The 27,559-nt window shown below is 51.6% G+C and overlaps 10 protein-coding genes across 10 annotated transcripts; 5 read left to right on the forward strand and 5 right to left on the reverse strand.

Moving 5' to 3' along the window:
• Positions 1-1,043: 1,043 nt before the first annotated feature.
• Positions 1,044-2,734, reverse strand: L3040_005476 (uncharacterized protein; the record flags this gene model as incomplete). The annotated part of the gene is made up of 6 exons (XM_007295940.2): positions 1,044-1,330; positions 1,382-1,442; positions 1,513-1,647; positions 1,703-1,916; positions 1,982-2,230; positions 2,337-2,734. The coding sequence occupies 6 exons, from the start codon at positions 2,732-2,734 to the stop codon at positions 1,044-1,046; spliced, it is 1,344 nt and encodes a 447-aa protein (XP_007296002.2).
• A 1,255-nt stretch (positions 2,735-3,989) lies between these two features.
• L3040_005477 (uncharacterized protein) lies at positions 3,990-6,879 on the reverse strand (the record flags this gene model as incomplete). Its single annotated transcript, XM_007295939.1, has 3 exons — positions 3,990-4,034; positions 4,101-5,926; positions 5,976-6,879. 3 exons carry the CDS (start codon positions 6,877-6,879, stop codon positions 3,990-3,992), a joined length of 2,775 nt encoding a protein of 924 aa, XP_007296001.1.
• A 1,223-nt stretch (positions 6,880-8,102) lies between these two features.
• L3040_005478 (uncharacterized protein) lies at positions 8,103-10,245 on the forward strand (the record flags this gene model as incomplete). Its single annotated transcript, XM_066154537.1, has 4 exons — positions 8,103-8,327; positions 8,384-8,515; positions 8,564-9,001; positions 9,055-10,245. The coding sequence occupies 4 exons, from the start codon at positions 8,103-8,105 to the stop codon at positions 10,243-10,245; spliced, it is 1,986 nt and encodes a 661-aa protein (XP_066011394.1).
• Positions 10,246-12,527: 2,282 nt separating this feature from the next.
• On the forward strand, positions 12,528-13,733 carry L3040_005479 (uncharacterized protein; the record flags this gene model as incomplete). The annotated part of the gene is made up of 1 exon (XM_007295937.1): positions 12,528-13,733. The coding sequence occupies one exon, from the start codon at positions 12,528-12,530 to the stop codon at positions 13,731-13,733; it is 1,206 nt and encodes a 401-aa protein (XP_007295999.1).
• Positions 13,734-15,202: 1,469 nt separating this feature from the next.
• L3040_005480 (uncharacterized protein) lies at positions 15,203-16,312 on the reverse strand (the record flags this gene model as incomplete). The annotated part of the gene is made up of 3 exons (XM_007295936.2): positions 15,203-15,245; positions 15,316-15,371; positions 15,557-16,312. 3 exons carry the CDS (start codon positions 16,310-16,312, stop codon positions 15,203-15,205), a joined length of 855 nt encoding a protein of 284 aa, XP_007295998.2.
• Positions 16,313-17,358: 1,046 nt separating this feature from the next.
• L3040_005481 (uncharacterized protein) lies at positions 17,359-18,746 on the forward strand (the record flags this gene model as incomplete). The annotated part of the gene is made up of 6 exons (XM_066154538.1): positions 17,359-17,431; positions 17,491-17,566; positions 17,624-17,652; positions 17,731-17,939; positions 17,998-18,225; positions 18,282-18,746. The coding sequence occupies 6 exons, from the start codon at positions 17,359-17,361 to the stop codon at positions 18,744-18,746; spliced, it is 1,080 nt and encodes a 359-aa protein (XP_066011395.1).
• A 1,595-nt stretch (positions 18,747-20,341) lies between these two features.
• On the reverse strand, positions 20,342-22,048 carry L3040_005482 (uncharacterized protein; the record flags this gene model as incomplete). The annotated part of the gene is made up of 8 exons (XM_066154539.1): positions 20,342-20,526; positions 20,656-21,022; positions 21,091-21,172; positions 21,307-21,347; positions 21,413-21,477; positions 21,559-21,712; positions 21,771-21,921; positions 22,005-22,048. 8 exons carry the CDS (start codon positions 22,046-22,048, stop codon positions 20,342-20,344), a joined length of 1,089 nt encoding a protein of 362 aa, XP_066011396.1.
• Positions 22,049-23,136: 1,088 nt separating this feature from the next.
• On the forward strand, positions 23,137-23,963 carry L3040_005483 (uncharacterized protein; the record flags this gene model as incomplete). The annotated part of the gene is made up of 4 exons (XM_007295933.1): positions 23,137-23,149; positions 23,415-23,719; positions 23,778-23,896; positions 23,948-23,963. The coding sequence occupies 4 exons, from the start codon at positions 23,137-23,139 to the stop codon at positions 23,961-23,963; spliced, it is 453 nt and encodes a 150-aa protein (XP_007295995.1).
• Positions 23,964-24,648: 685 nt separating this feature from the next.
• Positions 24,649-25,692, reverse strand: L3040_005484 (uncharacterized protein; the record flags this gene model as incomplete). Its single annotated transcript, XM_007295932.2, has 3 exons — positions 24,649-25,031; positions 25,231-25,469; positions 25,619-25,692. The coding sequence occupies 3 exons, from the start codon at positions 25,690-25,692 to the stop codon at positions 24,649-24,651; spliced, it is 696 nt and encodes a 231-aa protein (XP_007295994.2).
• A 404-nt stretch (positions 25,693-26,096) lies between these two features.
• Positions 26,097-27,486, forward strand: L3040_005485 (uncharacterized protein; the record flags this gene model as incomplete). The annotated part of the gene is made up of 4 exons (XM_007295931.2): positions 26,097-26,184; positions 26,261-26,404; positions 26,602-26,967; positions 27,188-27,486. 4 exons carry the CDS (start codon positions 26,097-26,099, stop codon positions 27,484-27,486), a joined length of 897 nt encoding a protein of 298 aa, XP_007295993.2.
• Between the last annotated feature and the right edge of the window lie 73 nt (positions 27,487-27,559).

Here is a 27,559-nt window from a genome sequence, read left to right on the forward strand (position 1 = left end):
GGGACCCCCCAACTTCCCTGGAAACACTCTTCCATAGCTAGTGCACGTGCTTCCTCCCACTCGCATAGAAAGGAGTCAGCAGCTCCCTTGAGCCTTGGTGGAGCAGCCAGAATACAGATACCTTTTTTTTTTTTTTTCGACCGCTATTTTGCAATTGCAGAGAAGCTACGTGTGTAGGTGCGCTGCACGCTAGTTGATTTGATGAGAAACGTTCGCTACCGGCGGTCCAACAGGGTTCCACGGCTTTCTCTGGCCCTGGATTCGATGGGTGCGTCGCGGCGTCAGTAGCTGCATCGACGGCCAGGTCATCTTCTACTTATCTTCACTACTGTAGCTTGCCGCTCTTGACTGCATCTTCTCGCATAAGCGGCCGTCCATTGTACGGTCCCCAGCTGAGATCCGGGGCGGAGAAGCCGGGGCTGTCTTGGGCTGCCCAGGAAATCTTCGTGCGCCTGGGTGGATGGATGGCGGGCGTTGTCAGGATGGGCGGGGTCCGAGAATCGAGAATCCAGAAAGGTCGAGGATTGAGAATCGAGGTAAGGCCAGGAAAGGCAATGCGAGCTGCAATGTGCGTTCTTTTCCCTATTCGGACCTTGGAGCTGGTATCACGATCTGAGCCCGATTAGACGAGACTGAGACTGTGGCTTCACATACTCGCCGAACCATCTTACTCTGATCCGTGGCCGATGCTTGGATTCGATATGTCGATACGGTTTCGTGACTTACAGGCGAGGCGATTATCGATTTTGATCGGGACGCGGTAGTTAGTATGCTGCATATGGTCAGCTTGTACAACGTGGACATCGAGAGCTGGCTCATCAGCTGCTCCAGCTAGTTGATCTTATTCCGAGCTCTGGCTGGACTCTTTCCCGAGGCGCAGAGCCCCAGCCCAAACTTGAATTCAAGGCTTTCTCGACGATTACTTCGTCATATCTACTACTTCGTCACATCTCATCTCCTGATCGATCTCGGAAGAAAAAATTGTACAGAATTTACAAATCTAGCTTTCCACCCTAGCTCTCGCCTCCAAGTGCCTGAGAGAATCAGTTCTGCGCGGTAAAACTGCCTACTCGATCGCTTTTCTCAGCCTCGAGCTTCTTCCCATACCAATCCCCCGCGACCCAGCAGATGCACTTCAAAAGGTATTCCTTGTCCACCTTGCACTCCTCCATCCTGCCTGCCTCCTCAGCAAAGATATCGTCCTTCACCCAGCTCAGGAACTCGCCCGTGGCCTTGTTCGTGTTGGGAGTCTGCATCTCTCGCGGCAGCAAACTCCAACCTTGCTCGAGCCGAGCTTGGGTCACGGTAGCCAGTGCAAACTCCCGGGTACCTGCTTGTGTTAGTTTGATGAACAAAGATGGATGTCGGCATTGGGACTCACGCTCAACCTGGTCTTCCATCGTGTGCGGGTTGGGTAGAGCATCTTGATTGGTAGCAGAGCTCTGATCAGGATATGTCAGTTGATGTCAAAACCAGGGGATATGTCAGTCAGTCTCTGTGTTTGGAGCTTACCTCGGCCGGCTTGGTCTTCACCCAGAAACGCGGATCTTGTCCCAGGGGGTGGGCCGCCTTCCAGACGATACCCTCCCCCCGGCCCACGATGCCGAAAGTCGCGGCAAATGGACATTGCTTGACTACCTCCATTGTCTATTCCCAAGAGTCAGCAAGGCTATGATACCGCTTGGCACGATTTCAAACATACCTTTTCCATCATTGCTTGGAGGCAGGACTCGACATCGGTCACGTCTAGTTTCTCGTGGAAGCAGCCACCTCGGGCGACGTTGAGAATGCCAGCTTCAGGCTCCTCAATGTGCTCGTAGAGCTTGTCTTCCACCCAGACACCGTTCACGGCGATGGCATGTACGACGAACAGGTTGCTGTCCAACTTCTCCAACAAACTACCCGCCATGATCCCTCTGTGAAATAGTCAGCATAGTGAACGAACAGGTTTCTCACAACAGCCAAGAAAATCAGTACTCACGGTCCAATCCACTCCCCAGCGATCACTACTTCAGGCAATGAGCTCAGGCTCTGGCCCTTGTGAAGCTCCAACCATTGCTGGACAATCTTATCCTTCATTGCAAGGATGGCCGTCTCTTGCTGGAACATGGCTTTGGCGAAGCCATAATTATCGCCCTGCGCCGTCTGGTCGAGGGCACCTCGGGTCTTGGACTGTAGGCGGATTCTGTTATCGCCCGAGACGACAATGTCGGCATGAGTGCCGTCGAGCCTAAAAGATGGTGTGTCAGATGTATTGAAAAGTAGCCGTGGATTTCAAAAAAAAAAAAAAAAAAAAGAAGCAGCATCACGCAAGCTGGGAGAGGAGTTTCACTTACTTCACTGTTCCAACGAAGTTGATCACCGTCTTTGCACCTTTCTTCAGGGCTCTTGCTGCACCGTTGGAAGCTTTGAACTGGCGCTGGTCCTTGTTGTCCATTCGGTACCGGCTCTCAATTCCCTTGAGGTCGCCTGAGATCTTTGGAAACAGAGTGGTCGGCTTTGGCTTTGCTGGGAGTGACGTGATAAAAGACGCCGGAACGGAAACAGGAGGGGGGGTCGCCTTTGCCTTTTTCTTCTTTCCTTTACCTTTGACAGGCGCTTGGTTGTTGACACTCGGAGCAAAGGTAAGTGGGGAAAAGGATGGAGTAGCGATGTTGGCCATGTCCTGGGCGCCGATAGAAGTGACGGGAGGGGGTGCGGGAGTGGAAGTGAGAGCTGGCCGAGCCTTTCTCATGTGCGGCGGCTGGTACTTGGTAGAGGTGCCCGGAAGAGGTGCACCGGAAGAAGTATGCAGGTACGAAATGTTGAGGATCAGTAGAGGCGAGGATTGGGATGGTGATTGAAGAATCCAGGACAAGATGTAGATGGAGTGTGAAAGGTGAAAGCGGCAGCCGACGAAGAGTCAGGTTGCAAGGGATTCAAGAAGAGTAAGAAGTTTTGTTGTGTGTGAGTGTGAAGGAAGAAAGCGTTGCTGTATTGTACTGTGTTGTCAGGCAAAGAAGAAGACCAAGTTGTGATGATGTATTGGAACGAAAGAAAAGAAGGAAACGTGAAGAGGGAGGGGGCTTATGTAGGAGAGGAAGGCCACTAGCGTCCCCCTCGCCTATTCACTCCTATTGTGCTTGCAACAATACGGAAGATATAGTGAATGACCGCTGGTCTACTTCGTCAGACCCCCGCATTACTCTTTATGGAAGGTGAACAGAATAGAGACTTGAATTCTGCTTGGTTTAAAAGCTGGTTTTGCAGCCGAGGGGAGGGGGGGAGAAGGGGTTCGCAAGCGAGTTCACCTTTCAGACGACTCCTCAGCAGTTCAACATCAAGATCCTCAATCCTCACCCAAATAATCACCATAGAAACAATTTCCAAAACAAAAGGATAACTATACCATACGGAGGCTTCCTGCGAGTCTAGCATGCTTTTGCAAGTCCGCTAGGCTTCTATATATAAGTTACCTGAGACCGACTACGTAGCTGAGGGGCGTAGGCAGCTTGAGGCTTTTTTCCCTCTGGTCACGACAGTTTCCCTCACAATCTACCATTTTTTTGGAAATGTGGTCATGGAGACCCTTACGGAGCAAGCACATTTCTAGCCCGCTTCTCCACCCGCGTGATTCTCCACCTCGGCCAGCCCTCTAGAAACCCCCTCTACAGAACCTAAAAGCCAAAAGCAAACCCCCATCAATAGACTTGATGACTCTCAAACATCAAACACCAAAGAATCACATGCAGTTGCTTACAGACTCGCACCACTATATGCTCCAGGACTGGACTTCCTGAGCATACTCTCAAGGGGTTTGTACGTTCATCTCTCATTCATTGCTCGGCCCTAGACCCCAAGGTATCTATCAGAATAGTTTACATGCCAAAGGCAGCAAGCAGCACCCATATCTACGCCATCGCGCCTCCAATTTTCCATTACACGTAGCCAGCCCAAAAGCTACCCTGTGAGACCATAGATAACCCTAATGCGCCATAATATTAAGTCTATCAAGAACTCTTGATCGCAGAGATCAGGTCCGTGATATGAACCATCTGCAAAAACAAGTCAGCATGTACTTGAATGGAAGTTATCGGTAATTTGGTAGATAGTTGACTTACCAAACTCTTATTGTGCGTCATGAGGTCGAAAAGTCGCGGCTCAACAGGCTTGAACAGGCGATCTACCCAAGACGCACCGCCCGCCAGCCTCGCAGCAGCATCAGTATCCGTCCTCGGAATATTGCGCGCAAGATTCCGCAAGACAAGAACAGCACTGAGCGGGACGCCGGCTGCACCTTCACGCTCGTCTGTTGCTGTCTGGTAGAAGGTGAGACTGCGCTTCGGTCCAGGGATGATATAGGAAGCTCTAGATCTCTTCGCGGGCGGTGGACCTGCAAAGTCGACGATCTCCTTGCGTGCTACTGCACGAGGCGAAAGATGTACTTTGATATGATTCGCAATCTGCGATAGTCTGGTAGCAGGAGCTTTGGAATGGTATCGCTCGCATCTGTTCCAGAGACATGTGTAGTCGCGACCTGTCGGGGCATTGTCGAATTTCCCGTCAGCATTTTGCCCACCTCCAAGATGCGCCTTGAGGATGTGCCGAAACATGCTCTCCGGGCTCATGAAGAACTGTCCACAGGGCTCAGCACCGCCGAATGGACCTTTCCACAGGCACTTGCTGGCCTCCTCACCCTTGGTGTCAACGGGGACATGACGCATCCGGATGCCTTTGATGATGAACTTTTGCACGGGTCCTGTTTGAATCTGGGCTGCGGCCTTTTCCGCAAAGGTTGTGCTGACGTTTTTAATGAACTCGGCTGCCGCGAGCAGTCCAGCTCCGGAAGCTGTCAGTGTATTTGTGAAGCATCCTTGGTAGGCTTGCCACAACGCAATCTGCGTGATTGACTCCTCGGGATCCTCCTCGAACAAGCAACGGAGCCATAGCGAGCTGCGTTCCGGTTCCTCGATCTTCACGATGTGAGAGAATACCTCGTGCGGGAGATGTGCAATATTCATCGGTGCAGGTCTCCTGGTATCTTTGCTGACGAGAAACTCTCTCTCTATGACTCTTCCACCGTACATCAATAGTCTGACGAGCTGGTTGATGAGGGACTCCACCCGTAGTTCCGAGATAAGGAAGTCTACGTTCTCGACGACGGCTGTGTATTGATAGAGAAAATCCAAGCAAGCGTGAACCAGATCCTCGTCATTGAGCATAGTCCAGTCAAGAATGTTCTGTAGAGCTGCTGCCGGGACACCCTTGAGAAGATTGTTCTCCTCGAAATTCATAGAAATTCTGCTGATAGCTCGCAACGCGGTCAAGATTGCACCTCGATCCCCGGAGTGAAGCTGGCTGAGGAGGGATGTGTAAAGCGGGTCCGTCTCGCTAAGGCGCATGTATTTGGTCAATTGTTCAGCAATATCGAGAGCATAATGCTTCAGTTCGATAGAACTGTCCATATTTGGAAGGTTCAGGGCAATGCTCAAAAAGTCTCGCAGTGGTGATATTTCGGACACGTAATACGCATTCTCCTCCAACATTACCATGTTACGTATTGTGAGGGCAGCCTCGTTGATCTGAAGCATTCTGTCGCTGTGTTCCTCAGTCTGAATGTTGTCGTCAACCTCGAGTTTGGATAGTGCCGCGATGCGTTGGAGGATATCTGGAGTACCATCCACACCATTAATCAGATCCCCGCTGACCATTTCCCCGTCGCCGGTATACGAGACCTCCCAGGCGACCTTGTAGAATAACGAGCTGACTTCAAGGACCTTTTCAATCAATGCTTCTGCCAAGCCAGGAAATCCTTCAAATCGGTACTTGTCTCCACGTTCCATAGAGATCTTGACCAAATGGTGAAGAGCATACTCTTGCTCAGATTGGATGCCTGACCTCAATGCACACAAGCAGCGGACATAGATATTTGGACCATCAAAACCAGCTAATTGATTGTTAGTAAAGCACCATAGCGGTAGGAAAATAGAACTCACTCCCGGGGAGCATGATACCCCGCTGCGAAGGAGTAGGGACGTGCCCGGAAGCAGATCTTGCAGCATCTTGCAGAGCCTTTTTGCGCTTGGCAAATTCACTTGGTGCGTTTCCTGGAGTCACAATAGCTCGAAGGGTAAGAGGCATCTGAGGACGTGGCTCATAGTTCGCAACGGCCTGCGATATGTTGTCCGTGTTTGAGGCTGGGTTGTAGGATGTCGAGGCACCTCGAGGTGCTGGTTGATTTTGGTTGTGCTGATTCTGCTGTTGGTGAGTGGGATTCGGGTGGGATGTAGGAACTGTTTTGGTCTGTCTGGTCGAACTGGTATCGGGCTGCCAGAGTTGCCGTTGAGGAGGAGCTTGTCGCAGACCTCTTGTCGCTCTGCCGCCGGAACCTGGTGTATCTTCACTTGCGTTACTCTCTCGAACTGGGGTGCCCTCTTCATCCGCATCAGAGTCATTTCCCAGCTGGCCTGGCTCTCGCTTTTGAGAGGGCCGAAAGTTCTCCAATGTCCGCGTGAGCAGTCCACCACCTTTCGCCGTAGTATCCTCCAAGATCTCCCGCGGCGGAGGCTCTTTACCGTGTATCGTAACTATCTCGTATGCCGCCAGGTTCTTGTAGTATGCCGACTTCAAAGTAAACGCCACGGCGGGCGCGTGGACGGTTCCCAAACTGAAGTCGTGGCCCAGTTTTCTCCAAGCTAGCTTCTCATCGCTCAATTTGTCGTATCCACCACGCTCTACCACGGTGTTGAACAGATGGAGGAGATTGATGTATTTGGAGCCAACTTTCGGGGCGGTCTCCAAGTTCGTCCCTCTCTTCTCGTGGAATGCGACCAGCTTCTGAATGAATTCAGTGTATTCGGGGGTCGGAGGGTTGGGGGGTTCAATCGGAGAAGGGGCCATTGTCGCGACTAAGTTGTACCGTGTCGTGCTGTGACCTGTGATCTGTGATCCCACAACCGACGAATACAGCGTGCGATGGTTTGATGGTCGGTGGATGGACTCGAATGCGACGCGCCTTTTTGATCCCGACGCGGTCAGCCTTGTCTCGTGGTGGGAGTGGGAAGCAGTGGCGCTAGCTCGAGAGAAGACTAGCTTGTCTTGGCATTAAATTCTATTCATGAGCTCGACCTCAGCCTCAACTTCAGCTTCAGCTTCGGCCTCAGGCTATAACTTTGCCTTGTTGCATTATATAGGTAGGTACCTATGGCCAATGGAAGTAAGGTGAAGATGGTTGCCGACAGTATAGTTCGAAGGCTTCTGTTGCCAACCTTAACATTTGCATTTATAGCAACAAAGAACCTCAGTATCAATCCATTTTCACCGGGCGTATAGAATTTCTTGATGAGGCCAATTCACATCGAATGCGTACAAATTCCAGGTACTACTGCTACTGCCACTCTTCAACCCCCTTTGATTTCACATACATATCGTTCCGAGCTGACAGCGCTCCAGCTCTCCAGTATTCCGGTCGTAGCGCTGCAGCTCTGACAGTATTCAAGACTCCCAGACATGCGGGTCCGAGTAGTGAACGTAAATTACTTGTCATCTTTAAAGGGAAAAAAAAAAGATTCGCTCTTCAGTCTACAGGAACAGAGGTCATGTGCGTCTGGCCGCACGTGGCCTTACCCATGGCAGGTCTAGCCAAGTCTTTCGTACTATAAGCGCCTTCCGCCTGCTCTTTCCTTCTCTCCTTCTTGCCCGCAACTTGGAACTCTCTTCCTTGACTCCTTCTCTCCTTCTTTGTTGTCTTCAATTCTTTATCTTCACATCTTCACATCTTCACATCTTCACATCTTCACATCTTCACATCTTCACATCTTCACATCTTCACATCTTCACATCTTCACATCTTCACATCTTCACATCTTCACATCTTCACATCTTCACATCTTCACATCTTCACATCTTCACATCTCGCCGCATCAGAGACCTTAGCATCTGGGTAGGAAGGACTGGACCAATGCTGCGAGATTGCTTGCTACACCCCAACTGATTCTCAGACTAATCACTGCTCCATGCCTCCATCTCCATATCCATATTCCCTCTAACTTTCTTCTGTCAGCGTTTCCGAACGCAGTCCGTATTCTTGATGATTGTTTTTCCTACTTCCCCTTCTTTCCATCATGTCTCAAGCCTGGAGCACTGAGGATCCCACCTCCCTATGGGCATCACTTTCCGTCGTCAAGTTCTCTCATTTAACTTCCCTCTACGGCAGACGCTGCCCTCCCTGGACCCATATCTCAGCCGATAATCTCAGCTTTGTCATTCAAGCTGCTCGAACGGTTGACGATAATGGCAGCTATAGCCAGCGAGTCTTGATGAAGGTCATCAGCGGCGCAGAGACCTTGGTAAGAGCTCTCCAGCGACCTCAGTGGACCACATCACCCATTGATTTGCCGCACAGGAATACCAGGACCTCGGCAGGCTCGTACAACTCTATCGGCAAGCTGATCCCTCGACCGAGCCGGAGAACATGGTCGAAGTGATGGCAAACAGCCCACGCATGGCCATGCGATACCCGCAATCTTTTGACAGCGTATGAACTCCCATCCGATCCCCTTTACACTTCTCTAATGCTATACAGGTCCGCAAAATCCAAGTAAGATTCCAGAACGACGCCGACTGCACGAAAGCGATGAACATCATGAAAGAACTCGGACTCCCTATCAAAGCTCCAGTCCTACCAGTGGCTCGTCCGGGCCCCTCGCCATCTCCATCTATGCTGTCCTCATCTTCTATTCAGAGTAATAGCTCTCTGGCTCCGCCACCGCGATCGGTATCTACAATGTCAACACTCAGCAATGATAGGTCCTTTGGCTTGCCCAGTTCGTCCCCATACTTTGGATTCAAAGTCCCTGAACGACCAGCAACAGCCGAGACGGGTAGAAAGCTGCCAGACTTCCATGCCAGTGAATCCAGACCCGTTCCAGACTTGGTTCTTACGCCGAATACGCCGGGTTACCGGCCTAGTTCTTCCCGTGAGTCAGCGAATAATTTGTATCTTTCGCAGTTGGAACGAGAGGTGCGATTCCATCTCCCAGTACCCAATGTTAAGGCTAAACTGACCATTCCTAGTCTCAGTCTCGCAGAATGTCGCAACCTGTATCGCAGCCATTTGGCCATCTTAGCAACTCTAGTGATCAATTCAGTTCGATGTTTCCTGGTCAGACGCAAGCCCAGAGTCAAAAGTTAGCCGAACTTGCAGAAGCCAAATCTCGGCTGATTTCATCGTCCTCGTTCTCTCCTTCACCGTCAACTGCAACAAGAAGTCTGGACCAAGGCTTGGCAAATCCATTCTGGGCCCCACCTAACTCGCAGCGACCCTCATCAACGCCCGCCGAATCGTATGATCTACCACCCAGACGGGTTCTACCATTCGATCCATCACGACGTCTATCGTCAGCAGTCGACCTACCAGCACTTCCAAAGCCAACCCCGGTGTCGAAGCCCGGTGCGAGAATGGCTACAAGCAATGAAAACCCAAGTGACCCAGAACCTATGCTCGCGTCAAAGCCCAGTCCGAAGAAGGTTGCCAACGAGGAGAAATCGCAAGTGCCAAAGCCTGCGCCAATGTCTGCGTTAGCTTGTAGCCCAAAGAAGGCAACACATAGTAAGGAGACGCCTGTACCTATACCAGTGCCGGCGACTAAGCGGGTCGCTCAACGAAAAGCACCAACGGCCAAACCACCGGCAAAGCCGGCGGCCATCGCCAACACAGATGATCATTCTCCTATCAGGCCCACCACACAGGAGACTGTTTTTACCCCTCCAGTACCCCATGAAGACGAACCCTCTCCGCTTGCTGCCAAAAGTGCTGCCGCTGCCGCTGCCGCTGCCTCTGCCAGACCGGCTTCTGCTGCGTCCGGTCTAATCTCCAAGGCCAATGCTCCAGCCAGAAAACGGACTCCAGGCCCAGTTCGACCAGCTTCAAACAACAAGCGTCCCAAGATGGTCAACGCAAGTACCCAGACTCAAGAGGCCCCAACTATTCAGGAACGTGTCAAGGAGAAAGGGCCCGATATGGCTCCTAGTGATCTTGCGCCTCCTAACACCTTTCTGAATGAGATAGATGCCTTCCTTACCAAGCACAAAGCACGACCGCCTCCAAAAGAGCTGTGGAAAATACCCGCGTATCAAGAGGCTAGTGAGGAGGATCGACACATGATGATTAATGATTTCATTTGTGAGAATCTTGAGAACCCCGACTTCTTGCAACTTTGTGAAGATATGGAGACGGCATGGCGAAGAATTGGGCTTGGTATGTGAAGTTTCCTCCCATTTTGCTTTTTACCGGAGAATTGAATCTGTTCCGACTTGGCTGGATACTGTGCTAGCTGTGAAACTAAGTCTTTGCGTCTATGATCTCATGCGGTGGTCACATATTAGCTACTTAACTGGCTCTGCACTCGGCTTGTATAAGGCATTCTAGCAATAATTCAACATCTCAGCCGGGCTTCTGCCATCAAATCTACTCCATAGATGTTACGGGTGCGTGATGTACTTCCGCGGAATCGTCGCCCAACTTCTTGGCATATGCTTCAGCTAGTACGCTCAAAAAAAAAATTCTCGAAGACTAGCCTGTCCGTATACTAATGATCACATAAATCCTAGCCCAATCTTCGATCCTCAAGACCTCACCAGCTCCAGTCGATATGAATTATGTATGATTGGAAAATGCGGCACGTGTCCGATCTCGCTTAGCGACAAAAAAATAAGGAAGGAGCAACGGGAAAAAGCGATGACTAGAGAATTTCGCCACTCTACGTCACGATTAATGGTTACCTTAAAGGCAGTTAGGGGGTCATTTGAGCGGTCCTCTGACCCTCTTTTATATAAAACGGTTATTAAACTATCTAAAATCAGTACTAGTTATTAATCAAGAATAATTCACCTTTTTGATCGTCCTCGAGCTTGGGACCGTCCTATGGCCGTCCTATAGCCGTCCTCGTCTAGACCATTTTAAAGAAGATACAGTTGTAAATAAAAATTATCTCTTAAATGGAATCGTTTTAATAATAATTTAATAAATTCCATGCCAAGATATTTCTCGGTATCGCTGCTACGGCTTATATATCAACGCTTTAAATTTCTAATAATTGGAATCGATCGATTTAATAAAAGTTCGCGCGCGCATGTGCGCCCTACTGGCCTGCTGGAGGGGTAGTGCAATAAGGGGGTGGTGTAATAAGAGGGTAGCATACCTAGTAAGGGGTAGACTGCTAAGTAATTGAAAAAAAAAAAGGCTTATTAATCAATGTTTTCCGGGACGGTTTCAAGTTCGAGGACGGCCTTGGGACGGCCACAGAACGGCCATAGGACGGTCTTAAAACGGTCTTTTTATAAAAAGACCGACTTTTATAAACGATTATTTAATCGATTAAAACAATCTTATTTGAGTAATAATCTTTTAACGAAAAGACGAGCTCTTATAAAAAACGATTTAATCGATTGAAATAGTTTTGTTTTAGCTACGATTCAAATAATTTAAATCGTTGTTTTCAGATTCTATTCAATTTTAAGTATCGGCCTAGGGTGATCCACTAGCTATGCCAACCTCTTAGGATCGTCTTTTAAAGAGACCGTCATCGGATTGTCAGCTGACGGTTTAAATAACCCCCTACCTGCCTTTAAGGTAAGTTAGGCATTAAGACAAGATCATGAAGTCATCAATATTTGTATTTATGATATCATTAGGGATTCCATGCCATGCCATACCATGCCTACCTACCTACCTACCCCATGTTCCCTCGCCTTCAGCCTTAGGCACGAGGCACGATTTCTAACGGATAAAACTTCAAATGGCTATTGATTGTCAGTATGAAGCTGTGAAGATGTGAAGTTCTTAGACCCCCTTTTCGCAGCATAGCCAAAGTTCCAGTGGGGAGGTAGGCAGGTAGGTAGGTAGTTTGACTGACTGCCATGACCTACATAGTCGTCAATTTTGTTCTTGTGTTTTCGATGCAACCTTCTTGAATGGAAAAGCATGACTACTACGGTAGTTTCACAATAATGTAGATTTCAACTCTTTCCTTTAGCCAGTCCATATCCGAGGATGGGAGTGCTTACTAACGAGGAGGAATGAAATTTTTGATGGGTACTCTACCACTCAGATGCCCTTTTCTGTAATCAAGATCAGAAAAAAAAAGAATGTTGAGTGGCTCGGATAGAGGCTAGAGCGGTGGGTTGGAATTTGGCGGTCCAGTCAGACGAGACGGAGAAGACCTTTCTCTAGTTCTAGTTTAGATCAGAAAAAAAACCCCGATTTCTAGTGACTCGGATAGAGTCTAGAATGGTGGTTTAAAATATGGGCGGTCCAGTCAGATGCCCTTTCCCTAACCCAGATCAGAAAAAAATTGATGTCTAGTCCCAGCTTCAGACAAGATAAAGTCACAGAGGCCCCCCTCTTCCATTCTCAACTTCTCTCCATCATATAGCATATACACACACGCGCTACAATTCTCCGCAGAGCCATTCAACTCGCACTTTACAAGTCATAGATACATACCATATTAACTTCAATTGCATCAATTACAACTTCAATATCAAACATGCCTCAATCAGGAGCCAACAACTACCTCGAGAAGGCTCGGATCCTCCTCCAAGCCAAGAAGGCCAATGGAGGATTCGACGAGAGCCATGAAGAGGGGATCAGTCACCTCGTCAATGTCCCATACCACACCACTCTCAGGACAAGTGCCGCACTCAAGGCACTCAAGGGCATCCGCAAGGTCCACACCATAGACCTCGCTACTGCCACCACGGCACTGGAACGGGTCTGCCAGGAGGTTCCAAATAAGATAACCCTCAAGCTCGGCGTCAAGCGGGGGAGAACCGCCGACACAACGCCGATCCCGACACCAGCGCTCAAGAAGACCAAGTTTGAGCCTCTGGAACCCCTCACTGCCTCGACCAAGCAGGAGTGGGAGCGCCTGCCGGACACGAGCGATCGGGTATACAACGCCGCCGCCGCTCAGCTCCTGGCCCTCTCGCGCCGGTACGCCGGTGTCAGCGGCCCCAAGTTCGCTTCGGCTGCTTGCCGCGCCTGGATAAAGGAGCGGCAAGTCAAGGACGCGGAGAGGAAGGAGATCATGGGAGGCAACGTCCAGCCTCTCATGGTCAAAGGCGCTGGGAAGCAAGGCAAAGCTGCCGGGACCTTCCCCGGCGACCACGAGCCCAAGGAGCGAGTCGAAGCCTATGAGAAGTGCGTCCAGAGGGGCTCTCAGAGCCCTGCCCCCTCTGCTACTGAGTGGCGCGGGAACTTCCCAGCGTGGGATCCCCAGAGGGCTGAGTACACGCCCTGGAAGAAGGCCGAGAAGGCCTTCCACGTGGCGACCAAAGCGCTGGAAGAGAAGGCCAAGGTCGTCACGGCCACCAGGGAGATGGAAGCCCGGCTGGCTGGACGCGCTCTCCCGAGAACTTGTCGGGTCCTGAGCGCCATCCCGCACCACACTCGCTTCCTGCTCAGGAGCCAGTGTGGGGATGGCTTGGGTCGCGTCAACTGCTCGCCCCGACCGGCGGTTGAGTCCCTCCAACGTTACCACTCGGGAACTGTTGGCCGCAGCAAGCTGTCGGAGAAGCTCAAGCTCCGACACAGGGACCACCGTGCCGTCGTCAAGGTCACTGGTGAGGAGAAGCCGGCCCAGAAGAGCCGGATCATCATCCTGAAGGCCAATCCGCGAGGCCCAGCCTCCTCACCGCCGCCACCGCCTGCGCCAAGGAAGATCAGGCTGATTGTTAAAAGGCCGAGTTCCTGAAACAGCCCGCTGTTGGAGGAGTGATCAAGAGTTTAGGCCAATTCGAAACGGCTCTTGTCACCGGTCAGTCAGTCTAGATCAAGAAATCAGCGGTATTCCAATCGGCAGCGGAATCGGGACGATAAGAGCAGGAAGGTGTGGTCTCAAGCGCCGATGAGCTTGGAGGGAGGGGTGGAGGGCGGGCGACGACGAGATCAGGGCGCCAAGAGGGAGGGAGGGCGGACAATATTTGGGCCAGCGTTTGTAGGTAGCCTTTGAAGTGATTTTGATCTGAGTGGAAATTTTGAGCATTTGTTACAACATTGGTCGCAATGAAATAACTGACTTGAACGAATTGTTTTGATTACTGTAGTCTGACCTGTTTGTGATTTGATCGTGAGGCGGTCCGCCATTTTCACCTGGCTTCGCTTAATCAAGTACAGTAAACGAGACTGGAAGGTAGGTAAGGCCTCCTCACAATTCATTGGTCTCGAGCCAACCAACTCCGAGTATTGATGTTGTCGGTAGCCGTCCATGGCCTTTGGCGTTCGGTATCGTACGGAAGAAGATATCTATCATCCGGAACTAATCAAAGCGTGCAAACTGAAGCAATCAAGAAACACGGGTCGAGCAAAATCACTCTATCGTTTTCCAACACTTTTGCCATGGTTTGAACGAAAGACTGCACCAAGAAAAAAAAAATGAAAAGGCAAAAGACGAAAAGGCAAAAGACGAAAAGACAAAAGACGAAAAGACATGCAACAGCAGGTATTCGCTGGTGGTCACCTAGCCATCTACTAATCTGCCGATCTGAGGCTTATTGGTGTATGGCAGAGCGAGCGGGGTGCCCAATCTCCTCGGTCTTCTATGGTCGTATGTGATGGAAGGGCTCGGGTTTGGATAGATATTGGAGAGAGAGAGAGAGAGAGAGAGAAATGGAGATGGAGATGGAGAAATTTGGCTGTGATTATGGAGAGGCTAGGTAGGTAGGTAGGTCGGTAGATGAGGGAGGAATGGGGAAGAAAGAGGAGAGGAGATGGGAGAGAAGAGAGAGGAGAGAAGAGAGAAGAGAGAAGAGAGAAGAGAGAAGAGAGAAGAGAGAAGAGAGAAGAGAGAAGAGAAGGAGACTTCTTTAGTATATATATAGCATAATAAATGTCCATAAAGAAACGAACGGGAGGGAAATAGATAAATAGGTATCGTTGGCAGGAAGAGACCCATATTTATCTGTCTGGCGCTCTCACTTGGGCATTTTATCCCATCTATCCAACACCCTCCTCCGCCTCATCTTCTTTGTGTGCACAGCGTTGTTATTTGAAACAAGAGCGCCTTACGAAGCGCTGCGGTGCTCTGCTTCCGTACGTTGGCCAGCAGGACTATTCGTGTATGAGGCTTGGACAAGGCAGTTGGTTATCTGCTACGAGTGGGTGACTGACTGGCACAGAAGCTCTTGGACCAAAACAGTCCATCGCCTTGCACAGCTGACGAGTTTATATCACATCGATTTCGGGGAGGAAGATTGGTGTGTGTGGGCTTTAAATATCATTAGAAAGCTAATTGGTATCAATCTGAGGAAAGACGCCTAAACACCTTGCTTGCTTACCTTTCTATGATAAAATCTTGACACCATCCGTCGACAATATACCCCTCCATATTGTTCTACCTTGCGAGAACTTTCTTTGCGATCCTTTCCCCTTACGAGTTTGAGACCGTCGATACCCCTCCCTCAGACGCTGTGTTTATCGACTCCATCAAGTCTCACATCCTCCTCTCCTCCCCTCTCACCTCCCCTCCGCACTCCCCAACCTAAACCCTTCAAGCTGCCCATCTAACCACCTCCCCACCTCCATTGCCTGCCTCTTGATCCCCAACAAACCACCCGTCCGTATCGTACTCGAGCTCCGTATGCTGCCCGCATCACTCATCACTGCACTTCCCACAGCCAGCAACCCCGAAACCTCCCTCTCCCTGCCCTCCTCATCCCCTGGCGGCGAGGCCGACGGACTCGCATGCCTCGACAACGCGATCTGCTGAACACCCGCACCCTGCGCCGCATTCAAACTCGGCGTTCCCGGCGCCGTGCCCGCAGCAGAAGCAGGCGCAGGCCCAATCGCGACGAACAAAAGGCCACAGCTGAGGGAGCGGATGATCATGACCCCGTTACTGAGCTGGATCGTCACGGTGCTTAGGCCGTCGTCCGCGCCCTCCACGTCCCTCTCTCTGTCCGGATTCCCGGCTGTGCTCCCGCCCGCGCCCGCGCCCGCGCCCGAACTGCTGCTCCCTCCTTCCCGGCCCTGCGCTCCCCCGTGCCCCGTTTGGAGCTGAGCGTGCGTTGATGTGTGTGATGATGGCAGCGCCGATGGCAGCAACGAGGTCGTTGGCTGGTAGAGCATCCATAGGGAGCAGGCGAGCGTGGCTTGGGTGCGCAGGGTCGAGGCTGGGGATGGGCTCGAGCTGGAGAGCAGTTTTCCCGTGGGAGAGAGGAGGAGGAGGGTCGGCAGGGCGGGGGAGGTGTTTTGCGAGAGGAAGACTGTCAGACGCTTGGTGAGGAGCATTATTTGCTTCGGGGTCTGGGGCTTTTGGGTTGCCGGCGTGGCCATTGGGGATTGTGTTGAGAGGTCGATGGGGTGTCGTTCGTGTTTTTGTTTTTAGTGGTGGTGGTGGTGGTGGTGGTGGTGAACGGTTTGCGCCCGGCTGAATTGGGTGGGGGTACAATGAATAATGGCATTCCGACGTATTTAAGTGAGGGCTTGCTCTTGCTCTGACTTCCAATCGATGCGGCGGCAGGCAGGATGTATACTCACGTTTGGGAAGGAAATTGCCCCCAGCGAGGTATCTGGAGAAAATTATCTCCAGTCCGTCAATCAATCGCGACGGCCACAAAACATCACGAGGCATGTATTACTTATGAACAACGGCGTCGTCGCGGACAAGATCATCGGACTCATTACTAGTCTATTATTTGATATATAGAAGGCTTTTGTTTACGCGGACGACAACGACGGCCTCTACTGTGATCATACGAGCCGCAATGCTCGCGGCCGCTAAATTCATCACCCTCTGGCTTCTGGGTCTTGTGCTCAAAGGTTACACGAACGATCTGCTCATCAACCTCTTCTCTATCATTGCTATCGTTTGGGGGGCCCTGTTCGCGGTGTACTTGGATGCCGACGCTGTGAACCATCAAAGGTTGCCTCTGCTGAACGCACGCGAGGAGTGGCTGGAGGAGAGAGGAGGAGGAGAGAGCTTGTCGCCGAGGGAAACCACATCTATAGTGATGCTAGTTGCCGTGGCGTGGGTTGCAAAGAAGTATCTTTGAGCTTCCGAATTGCTCGAGGAGCTTTTATGGGCTTCAAATTGATGGGCTTGGCTCAAGCGCACCGAAGTACCTCCGACCTCTTTTTCCGCCTGCCTGATGGACATCTGTTTACTTTTGCGTCTCGTCTCGGTTATCAAGGGCGCGTCTTCTGCTCCGGGTCAGCCAGGTCAGCCAGCCGAACCAACGGATCTCGGCCTCTCTCCGTGTCCCAGAGATTCAAGCGTACAGTATCAATAAGTATAGCGAATACGTCATTGTCGGGTGGGGCAAAAGAGCTCCCCTCGATTCACGTTCAACCTTCTCAACACCACCCTTTCTTTACTTTCCATGTCCTCAATCCGCTTTACTCACTACTCTTTACTGAAAACTCTCAAAACAAGATTTCGGCATACAGGCACAGGTACGTCTGCAAGTCCCCATCTACCAACGATGAGATATATATCTGACTAGAGTACCCAGAAAGGATAGCTATCCAAACATTCGCAACCATGGCGACTGCAACGAACCTCCAGACCTACAAGTTCAACCATTCAATGTACGGACCGTCCCAGTCACAGTTGTGGTACCTACCTCTCAACTAACCTCCACGCAGGATCCGGGTGAAGGACCCAAAGGAATCGGGTATGTCAGTCCTGATATCCTTACACCCTTCCGTGTTCACCACAGCCGCTCAAAAAACATTGTCTAACGGCATCACAGTCAAGTTCTACGAATTCCTAGGTATGAAGATGATCCGCAAGATCGAGCAACCCGAAGCCAAGTTCGACCTCTACTTTCTGGGCTATGATTCTCCACAGGCCGTCTCGCATGGAAACCACTTCAGTGATCGGGAGGGCCTCATCGAGTTGACGCATAACTACGGCACGGAGGATGATCCCGAGTACAAAGTCTCGACAGGCAATTCCGAGGTAGGCCCATTGTCCCAGAAGTCACGAAGACTTTGATTCCTGACTTATTGGGAAATAGCCGCATAAGGGTTTCGGACATACGTGTATTAGCGTTGATAACATCCAGGCGGCATGTCAGAGGATTGAAGATGCCGGATACAAGTTCCAGAAGAAGTTAACTGACGGCCGTTTGCGGAGCATTGCCTTCGCCTTGGATCCGGATGGGTACTGGGTCGAGATTATCGGCCAAAATCCAGTTGACAAAACTGAGGCCATCAAAACCACAAACTTGGAGACATATAGAATGGTGAGTTGCAAGAGTTCTCATTGAATGGGACCATCATAAATTTTGACATCGTTCAGAACCACACCATGATCCGTATCAAAGATCAAGAGAAGTCGCTCAAGTTCTACAAGGAAGTCTTCGGTATGAGTCTCCTCCGGACCAGCGAGAACAAAGATGCAAACTTCAACCTCTACTTCCTCGGCTACCCGGGAGAGAAGGGAGTTCCTGATTCGTCTGCTAATGGAGTCAATCCTACCGCTGATCGTGAGGGTCTGCTGGAGTTGACATGGAACTATGGTACTGAGAAAGACGTTGATTTCAAGTATCACAACGGTAACGACCAGCCTCAAGGATTCGGACACATCTGCGTCTCGGTCGATGACCTGGATGCCGCATGCAAGCGTTTTGAAGAGCTCGGTGTTAACTGGAAGAAGCGTCTTACAGATGGCCGCATGAAGAGCGTAGCCTTCATCCTTGATCCGGACAACTACTGGATCGAGATTATCCAGAATGAGAAGCTAAAGTCGCGTGCAAACTGGTAACGGCAGCACGGGTAGATTGCATGGATTAGTGCCGGAATCCATCCCGGCAATGCCATGACATTCGTATGATCGATCCATGAGAATCCCAGTGGTTGCTTAATGGGAACGATAGAGGTGAACGTCAAAAGTCATTCAGTACACAGGTAATTAAAGGCAGCTGCCAGCAAGCACTTTTTACCAGCCGGCTTGTCCTTTTCTCATTTCAGGTGATACCTCGCCCGTCAAGAGCGTCTTTAGAATCTCGCTTATTGCATGTATACCTTTCTTGAACTTCAAACTTCATTCAACCCAGTGAACTTCATCCCATAATCCAGTCCTCCAAGGCGGCTTCCGGAATATCTTTCGCCCTCTAAGCCTCGCACATTCTGCTCTCCGAGTACCGCCAGCTTCCTAGCCAGCGTACGCGCGGGCCGCCATAGTAGGCGCCGGTTGTACCGGCGTATCAGTAGGCGGCAGGGTACCGCAACGGTCCGCCGCATGGAAGTGTCTCCAGAAGTAGCGCATCAAGTATCGCGCTCCGTAACGCCAAACCAACAGACCACAGACTTCCTCTTGTCTCGAACATCCGGAGCGGCTCATGATTTTCGCACACCCTCACCACCTCAAACCGAACGCCGCGCTCGGTACTCATGCAGGGAGAATTTTTTTTTCTCCTGCGGCCTGTACAATTAGCTCCTACAACTTCTATTTATACTGTAGCAATCACGGCAGCAGGAGACCCGTCTCGTTTCCTCACCTGCTACTATACCTCTCTCTGCTTTGATTCGCGCTCCTTTCTCTCACGCGACTTGCGAGAAGGGGCAAGAGGAATCAGGAGACGCGGAAGGAGATGGGGGGTCCGGTCTACAGTACCTGAAAAGCCATCGACCGACGTCTTCTTCTCATTATGCTTCGGGTTGGAGGGGAGAGAGAGAGAGAGAGAGAGAGAGAGAGAGAGTAGGGACGAGGAAAGGATGTGTGTAAGGTTGCAGGCAGGCAGGCGCAGCGGTTACAACTAACTTGGCCTCCTTGTCTTGTCATAACATAACTTCTTGAACGTGTGCTTGCGTGCAGTGTATCCATCCGTACGGAGTAGACCGACCGCCATGGCTCTGAGCAAGCCGATTACTTCCCGTGCCTTGAACACACCCCGTAGCCTCAAAGGATAAAAGGAGGCCGGCCCACTTACGCGAGCCGACGATGAGAGGAGCTGTCTTTGGCATGCCTCACCTTCCCCCCCCTAGAGGTGCAGCCATCACCGTAAGTACCATACCATCGAATAGCATATCCAAGAGCACGAGGTTCTCGAGCTTTTTTAATTCCGAGGTTTCACATTGGTACGTACCGACTCCCGAGGACCCCGCCGACCGGTTCACAATCAGCGCAGCGCTCGGCGGCACGGACGGATTGATACCTAGGTCCTGTGTTGAGTAAGTAGGCTCGAGAGTACAATCCTCCTGAGGCAGCCGAGAGAGGAGAGTCGGTCTATATGCATATAGGAACTCTTTTCAGGCAGAACCAACTATCTATCTTTACAGACCTCTTGAGTCGAGAGGTGAATGATATATACACACACACATATATATACACACACATATATATACATATGTACTCTCTCAAGTAAGAGCAGCCGCTGCTGCTGTTGGCGCAGGCGCAGGCGCAGGTGGAACTGTCGAGCAAGTCTCGACTTTCTCCCACGGTGCCTCTTTCTGCGGCGGCCGGGCACCAGGAACCTGCTCCGCTTTAACGAGCACCGGAATCGCTTGGCCGGTTCCGAGACTGAATTCTCGGTGTCCGAGGACTGCATCTCAGCAAGTCAGTTTACTTTCTTGTATGTATTGATAGAATCGAAGAAAGAGGAAGAGGAGGAGGGGGGGGGAGGGGGAGGAGGAGGAGGATGAGTAGGAGAAAGACTTACCTCGCAACATACTCCCTATCTCTCCCGAATGCGCGCTGATACTAATATACGTGCTCTTGTCGCTTGCAAACACGTCGTCGAGAACAGCGAGCGTACGTTGGTCGATGGCGTCGTCTGTTTCGCGTAGATTGGCCTTCCACAACACGTCTTCCTCCGTGAAGCCCTCTTCGAAGGGCCAGTCTGGATACTTTGCCCCGATGACGCTTTTGCGACTACGTCTGTCGCAGGTATGCGCGCCGTTCACTTCCCTTAGTCCCTCTTTGATGGTAGGGATGAAGGGGTGGTCTTTTGGGAGGTCGAGGCCGGAGAACGTGAGGTTGGCGGTGGCTAAGCAGCGCATGAGGGGGGAGGCGTAGTAGGATTGTGGGGTTGGGACTTTCTGTGAAGAGGTTTAGGAAGAGTTTTTGAATCATATCATCGTCGAAGGAGGAGGAAGAGGAGACGAACCTGGTCAGCAATGAGGGAGCGCCAGAAGGCATTGGCTTTCAAAGCTTGGCCTTCACCTGTCGGCGTGAGGAGAGCGTCGGCCCTGAGACTGCAAGTTAGCACCAGGCTCCTTTTTTCCATATTTCAAGACCCACGTATCACCTGAGATCGCTGATTGTAAGATAAATACAATCCCAAGCCCACGACATCGAGAACACAAGGAGGGAATATACTAACCAGGTACTGGTGCTGTTACCGTCTTGCAAGGACCAGTAGCACTGTTTTTCCAACATCAGTCTTGCTCCAAACTCGGCAAAGAAAGAAGGAATTTGGCGAGACGAACATTCCACGCATCGGTGCCGTAGAAAGCTTCGGCTACATTGTGGTAACCCTCTCCATGGCGGCCAACTGCAATAATCCATCAGTCTCTGTATCTGTGCCTGTGCCTGGAATATGGAAGAATAGAGGCGATGCACCCATTTTACCTACGGTAAAGAAGCTTGTAGGTGACCTTCGAGCCACCTTTCCCATTCAACCTCGTGACTTCTCTCGCAAAGCGTTGCCACTGGGTCAACTTGCTGTTTGTACTCAGGTCTGCGTCTGCGGGGTATTTTCTATCCATAAGTCCAAAATTGGTCGTCGTCTATTCGCATGATCAGCCACTACCCGGCTCTTCATCTCAGAAGAGACATGGAACCCACGAAATCAAATCCTTTCGGATCCGTTCCTTCCTCATCCTGGAGGAAATATCCCGTGACTGTGCTATACACAGTGTGTTGCTCGGACGGAGCGGGAGTCTCTCCCATCATGACCATGAATGCTACGATGACAGTTGCTACGAAAGCCAATGATCTGGAGGTGGTCGGGTCAGCAGCGTAGGTGGTGATAATGATGAATGAATGATACGTCCCCGGAGGAATACGTTTCAAGCTTACACCAAAGAATTTACGCTGCACAGACTCCGTCGTCGTCCAACCATAGGGTCTGGCTGGATGTTTCTTGCTGCCTGGGCCATGTATATATCAGCAAAGCATCGTCTGGATGTATATATGTCTGCCTCTGTGGTGGAGGTTAGCCCTGGGTTGCACCCTCGGCAATCTCGGGATACGGAGGCTCGGGAGAGAGGTACGTGAACAAAATCCGGTGGAGCCGATGATGCGGCTCGGCTCGGCTCGGCTCGGCTCCGGAAGGCGAATATCGGGTCTTACCTTTTTTTTTATTTTGTTTTCTTTTTCGTCTTCGAAGCGAGGTAACTTGTCTGTTGTGGAGATTGGAGAATGAGTTGCTTAAGCAACCTGAGGCCCTCAGACGTGATCTCCGATGGCCGAGTCATGGAGTTCAGCCATAAGTGGAGCGATGATGTCAGAGAGTCGAGAGCCTTGGCGTGGTCCCACAAAACATACACTGCCCCGTGCGGGCCGGATCCCGTGTCGCCTGGTCCCGTTGGTGCTTGACTTCTTGTTGTCCGGATCAAGCATTAAGACGAGAAAAAGGGACGACGTTCGCTGAAAACGGCGATGAAGGGAAGGGGGGAGGGGAAGGGGAAGGGGAAGGGGAAGGGAAATAATCTGCGAATAGAGTCAACGACGTCATCTGATCATCGAATAGATTGAGTGAGTAAGTGAGTGAGTGAGTGAGTGAGTGAGTGAGTGAGTGAGTGAGTTGATGGAAAATGAACTGCCATTCATTTATTGATTTGTTCATTCATTGATTCATTTATTTATTCACTCACTCATTCATTATATTCATTACTCGAGTTGGTAGTACTCGACCGATGTGAGTGAGCCAGCCCATGACGTGACCGGTCAAAGGAACTCTTCCCTGCCCAGCAACCAATCCTGCTCTGCCCTCTCTGCCCCGTCCCCGTCCGTCGTGACACCTCCCCCCAACCCCCGCTAGCGCGCCTTCCCTTTCTTAAAGGAAAAAGTCCCTTCTTCTCTTCTTACTTCCCCTCCTCCTCCACGCTCATCATCCATCACATCCACCACATCCATCACCGTGGCATCCATCCAAATCCTCCAAGAATCTCCCATCAACCTCTTCAATCAACCACATACACTTCCAATCATGTCTCTTCACTGTGCGTATACCACTGCCTCGTTCCTGGTATTGTTTGTTTGGCTGGTGACGACATCCGTGCCTTGTTTGTTGGGGGAGCACGGAGAATGCGAGAGAGATGCGAGAGAGCTCGGAATAGCTTCAACCCTGCTTCATCAGCTCCATAGGGTTCATTTCATCTCGAGTCCTTTGTCTCTCCCGATGCTCCGTCAACAATTATAACTCTTACCTGCACAACTCTTATCTATTCCCTTCGCGTACTCTCCAGCTAACAACCTTCCCTGCAGACCTTCCACCTGTCAAGCCATCCGCCATCGCCCTCGGCACCATCTTCAACCACGCCGCCTCCCTCGCAATCCTCGGCCCTGTCTTCGGCGATACCTACCACCGTGCCCAAGCTGCCAACTCCAAGGAGGAGTTCGTCAAGTCCAAGGAGGCTGCCTCTGCCGCCGCTGCCTGGGGAACGTCCCTTGTCGGTAGCGCCGTCCAATCATACGGTGTTGGTGCTCTGATCAATGCCACCGGAACTCTTTCCTACAAGGGCTCCGCATACCTCGGATCTTTGATCTTCTTTGCCAGCTCTGCTCCTTCGGTTTGTACCCCGCACGCACATGATAATGGAGGACAAGGGCTAATTTGAGTGCGCACAGTTCATCGCCCAAATCTTTACCGAGAAGCGTCCTCTTGACACCGTTGCCGTGGGTGCCCTTGCCCGTGTCTTCGAGACAGTCGGTCTTTCTCTGTTCCTCACCTGGTGGGGAACCCGCACGTAAGATCTTCTCTCCTCCTCCATCTGCCTTTGGTACTAAAGAATATTCAGCAACCCATTCGAGTAAACGGATCGCTTCGATGGATTGGCAGCATGGGAAGGTCGGGATCGAGTGAGGGTCGTTTTCGACTGTGTATCAACTTAACTCCAATCAGGTAGCGGTCTAGCGGTTAGCTAGCCAACTGCCCTGGAAATTCAACGGTTATGAAGAAGTACTCTGACACCATTTCGCATCCTCTCCGGAGCCGTGATTACATTGGACCCTCTGGCTGTTGTGAATCGAGCACCGAAACTGCACCCGCGAAGGACATGTCATTTCTAACCCCAAGAGCAACCTTTGAACTGTGCACGCTGCGACGATGAAAATGGCTTGGATAGATGGTGTGATCAGCGATTAGTACATGAATCGCTACACTTGAGCCGGGCAAGATCTGCCGGCCCAAGTGAAATAAGTATATGTAATCCGATAGAGGTAGGGTAGGTAGGTAGGCAGTGCGATGTGTGTGATCGTGGTTGAGTGAAGTTGAGGAAGAATCGTACTGCAGGGCACGTACGGAGAGACTGGTAGCTTGCTTGCTTGTGTGGTGGCTAAGAGGAGATGCTTCGGCGGAACGGAAGACTGGCTGACTGGCTGGCTGACTGGCTGGCTGGTCATCATCCAACCTGTCTGTCTGTCTGCCAGCCATGTGGTGCGGACGTGGGACTTTTTACCATTTTCGCTACGCAAAAAATAGCAGCTCCCCCTCTCTTGTTTATTTATGACTCTCGTCCCTCTCCACCAAGGCACCCACCCCCAAGGCCCGTCCGACTCTAACCTTCCTCTTCTTCCCCTTGGCCCCACCGTCCCCGCCATCAACGAGAGCCTGCGCACTATCCCCGCCCCCATCCTTCCCCATCTCGCCCACGGGCTCGCCCTCGTCCCGCTCCTCGTCGAGCTCGTCCAGGAGCTTCTCGCGGATGTCGCCCAGGTCGAGGCGCATGCTGTAGGCGTCCTCGCCGTCGGCGTAGTACTTGGCCTCGACCTTCTCGTTCTCGAAGCCGAGCGTGTCGCGGTAGAGGCGGAGCGCGGCGTTGTTGGAGACGCGCACGTGGAGGGAGACGTACTGGGCCTGGAAGGTCTCGACCATGGCTTTTTCTGGAGGGGGGTTGTCAGCTCATAATACGACACAACACACGCAACACACACCACAGCCGTGTGCCCCTTCGCCTGTTTCCAATCCTGCCTGCCTGCCTGCCTCCTTCTAATGTGTAGAGCCAGCTACTCGGTAGGAGTAGTACTTGAGTAGTAGCAGTACCTGGGGAGGGTGGGTTTCGGGGTAGAGGGAGGCACCTACGCGATTGGCGCATCAGCTTCTCAGCAATCCCCAGCCGACGATGGGTGCGCATCACGCTCAAGCTGGTGATGTGCCCATGCTGCACCCCGTCGGGCGGGTCCTCCTCCATCTTCGCCAGCACGTAGCCGACTATCCGCGGGGCGTCGTACGGGGACTTCTTCGGCCGCGAGACGTCGACGGCGACGTAGGAGAGCTGGGGCCAGGACAGGGCGTGGTAGAGGTAGTATTTCATGAAATAGCTGGGTTTTTTTTTTCCAAGTTAGGTTTATTTCATTGCTCAATTGGCTTCTTTCTTCTTACTTCCCGCCTTGTGTTGTGTGTATGTTGTTCTTCTGAGTGAGGATGTGTGATTGGGATGGAGAGGGAGAGAGAGAGGGATAATACGAACTTCTCGGGGAGGTTGGTGATGTTGGCATGTTGTACATGAGGTATGTCTGAGGAGCGCAGCAGCCGGATGTCCATGGTTGCAGTTGCGGGTTGCGGTTGGTGTTCTTGGGAGCTTTTTCTTGCGAGCTCCGAATTCGAGCTTGGTGTTGACGCTTGACGGTCGCTGGCATCCAGGTCGCTTTTCCAACGGCGGGCTGGCATTGGTGGGCTAGTATTAAGTGGGTCGCGTCCGAACTCCGATGGTGGGGTTGTTGACTTTCCTTCTTGAGCTCGGCAATTAATGACTATCTCATCAGTCCTCTCTCAATCAGCTCAGTCAGCTCAATCAGCTCAATCAGTCTCACATCTCATCTCGATATAGCATACATACGCAATCAGTTAGATCTCATCTCGAATTCGCTTCTCTTTTCACTCATACTCGAACTCAAACTCATTCAAAGCCTTACCTACATTTCTTTCGCCCCCGTCCTACGAGAATCATGTCTACCAACAACCATAGTGGGGTAAATGTAAACCCTCCTCGGATCCTGGAGGGAAAGCTCGCCATCATCACGGGAGCTTCGAGAGGTAGGTAAAAAACTCAATTCGGCCTCATGCGTACAAGTAAGTTGTAATAAGTACAGTCTTTAATGGCAGTGAGTAGGGATCGGGGAAGCTATTGCCTGCAATCTAGCTTCCAAGGGAGCCAATCTAGTCCTGAACTACACCTCCGACTCCTCTGGCAAGATCACCCAAGAGCTGTCTTCTCGCCTGACAGAGGAGCATGGGGTTACGTGTTTGATAGTTCGTAAGTAAAAGGGGAAGACGGTTACTTATGGGTATCTGGTTATATCAAAAGAGGAACCTCCAACTCTTGTTCATTCGCGGACTCATCTCTCTCTCTCTCTCCCCCCCTCTCTGACCCTCTCCATCTCTCTCTGCTATCTCTCCCTCCCTTCCACCCTCAAAACCTCACCTATCTCCCTCCTCTAACCCTCCCCCCAGAAGCAGACATGTCCCAACCCAACGGCCCCCCGCACCTAATAACCACCACAAAAGCGCACTTCTCCTCCCCCGAAAAAGGCACCCACCCTCCCTTCCAAATCGACATCCTGATCAACAACGCCGGCGTCGCCAACAACCTCACCCTCGAGCACTGCACCATCCAAGACTTCAACCGGCAGTACGCCGTCAACGTCCTCGGGCCCCTCCTCCTGCTGCAGGCCGCCCTCCCCTACCTGCCGCACGACCGCTCCGGCCGCGTCGTGAACCTGAGCTCCGTGTCGAGCTCCGAGGGCTTCGTGGGGCAGTCCGTCTACGGCGGCACCAAGGCCGCGCTGGAGGCTATGACCAGGACGTGGGCGAGAGAGCGTATGTTTCAAACCTCCCTCCTTCCCCCCTTTCCGCTTCCATTCCATTCTGCAAGGACTCGAAAGATTCCGTTCTCTCGGGAGATATCCCCGGAGGAGTCGAGATGGACAGAAGAAGAAAAAGAAAACGTAGAAAGAAAGAAAGAAAAAACCCCCCCAAGTTCCCAAGTGCCCAAGGTCTTTTCATCAATGCAATCAATGCTGACCAAACCTCCGCACAGTGGCGGAGCGGGCCACGGTCAATGCCGTCAATCCCGGCCCGGTGAAGACAGACATGTGGGCCGGAACGACGCCCGAGTTCAGAAGGTCGCTGCGGCCCTTCATTCAGCAGACGCCCGGGAGTGCCATCCGGCCTGAGCTCGACGACGCGGATCTCGTAGCCGATGCCGAGAATGCCGGGGGCAGACCGGCGTACACCAAGGAGGTTGCCGGCGTCGTTGGGATGCTGTGCACGCCGGATAGCTTGTGGTGTACAGGACAGGTAGTCTGTGCCAACGGAGGCATGAGGATGGCCATGTAGACGCAAAACTATGCCTATATCTATATCTCTATTGATATTGAAAATTGGTATTGGTATATGTGTATGTATGGGA

This window comes from Drepanopeziza brunnea (genome assembly GCF_022702325.1).
Source record: "Drepanopeziza brunnea f. sp. 'multigermtubi' strain 214-2 chromosome Unknown ctg9, whole genome shotgun sequence".
NCBI classification, from domain to species: domain Eukaryota; kingdom Fungi; phylum Ascomycota; class Leotiomycetes; order Helotiales; family Drepanopezizaceae; genus Drepanopeziza; species Drepanopeziza brunnea.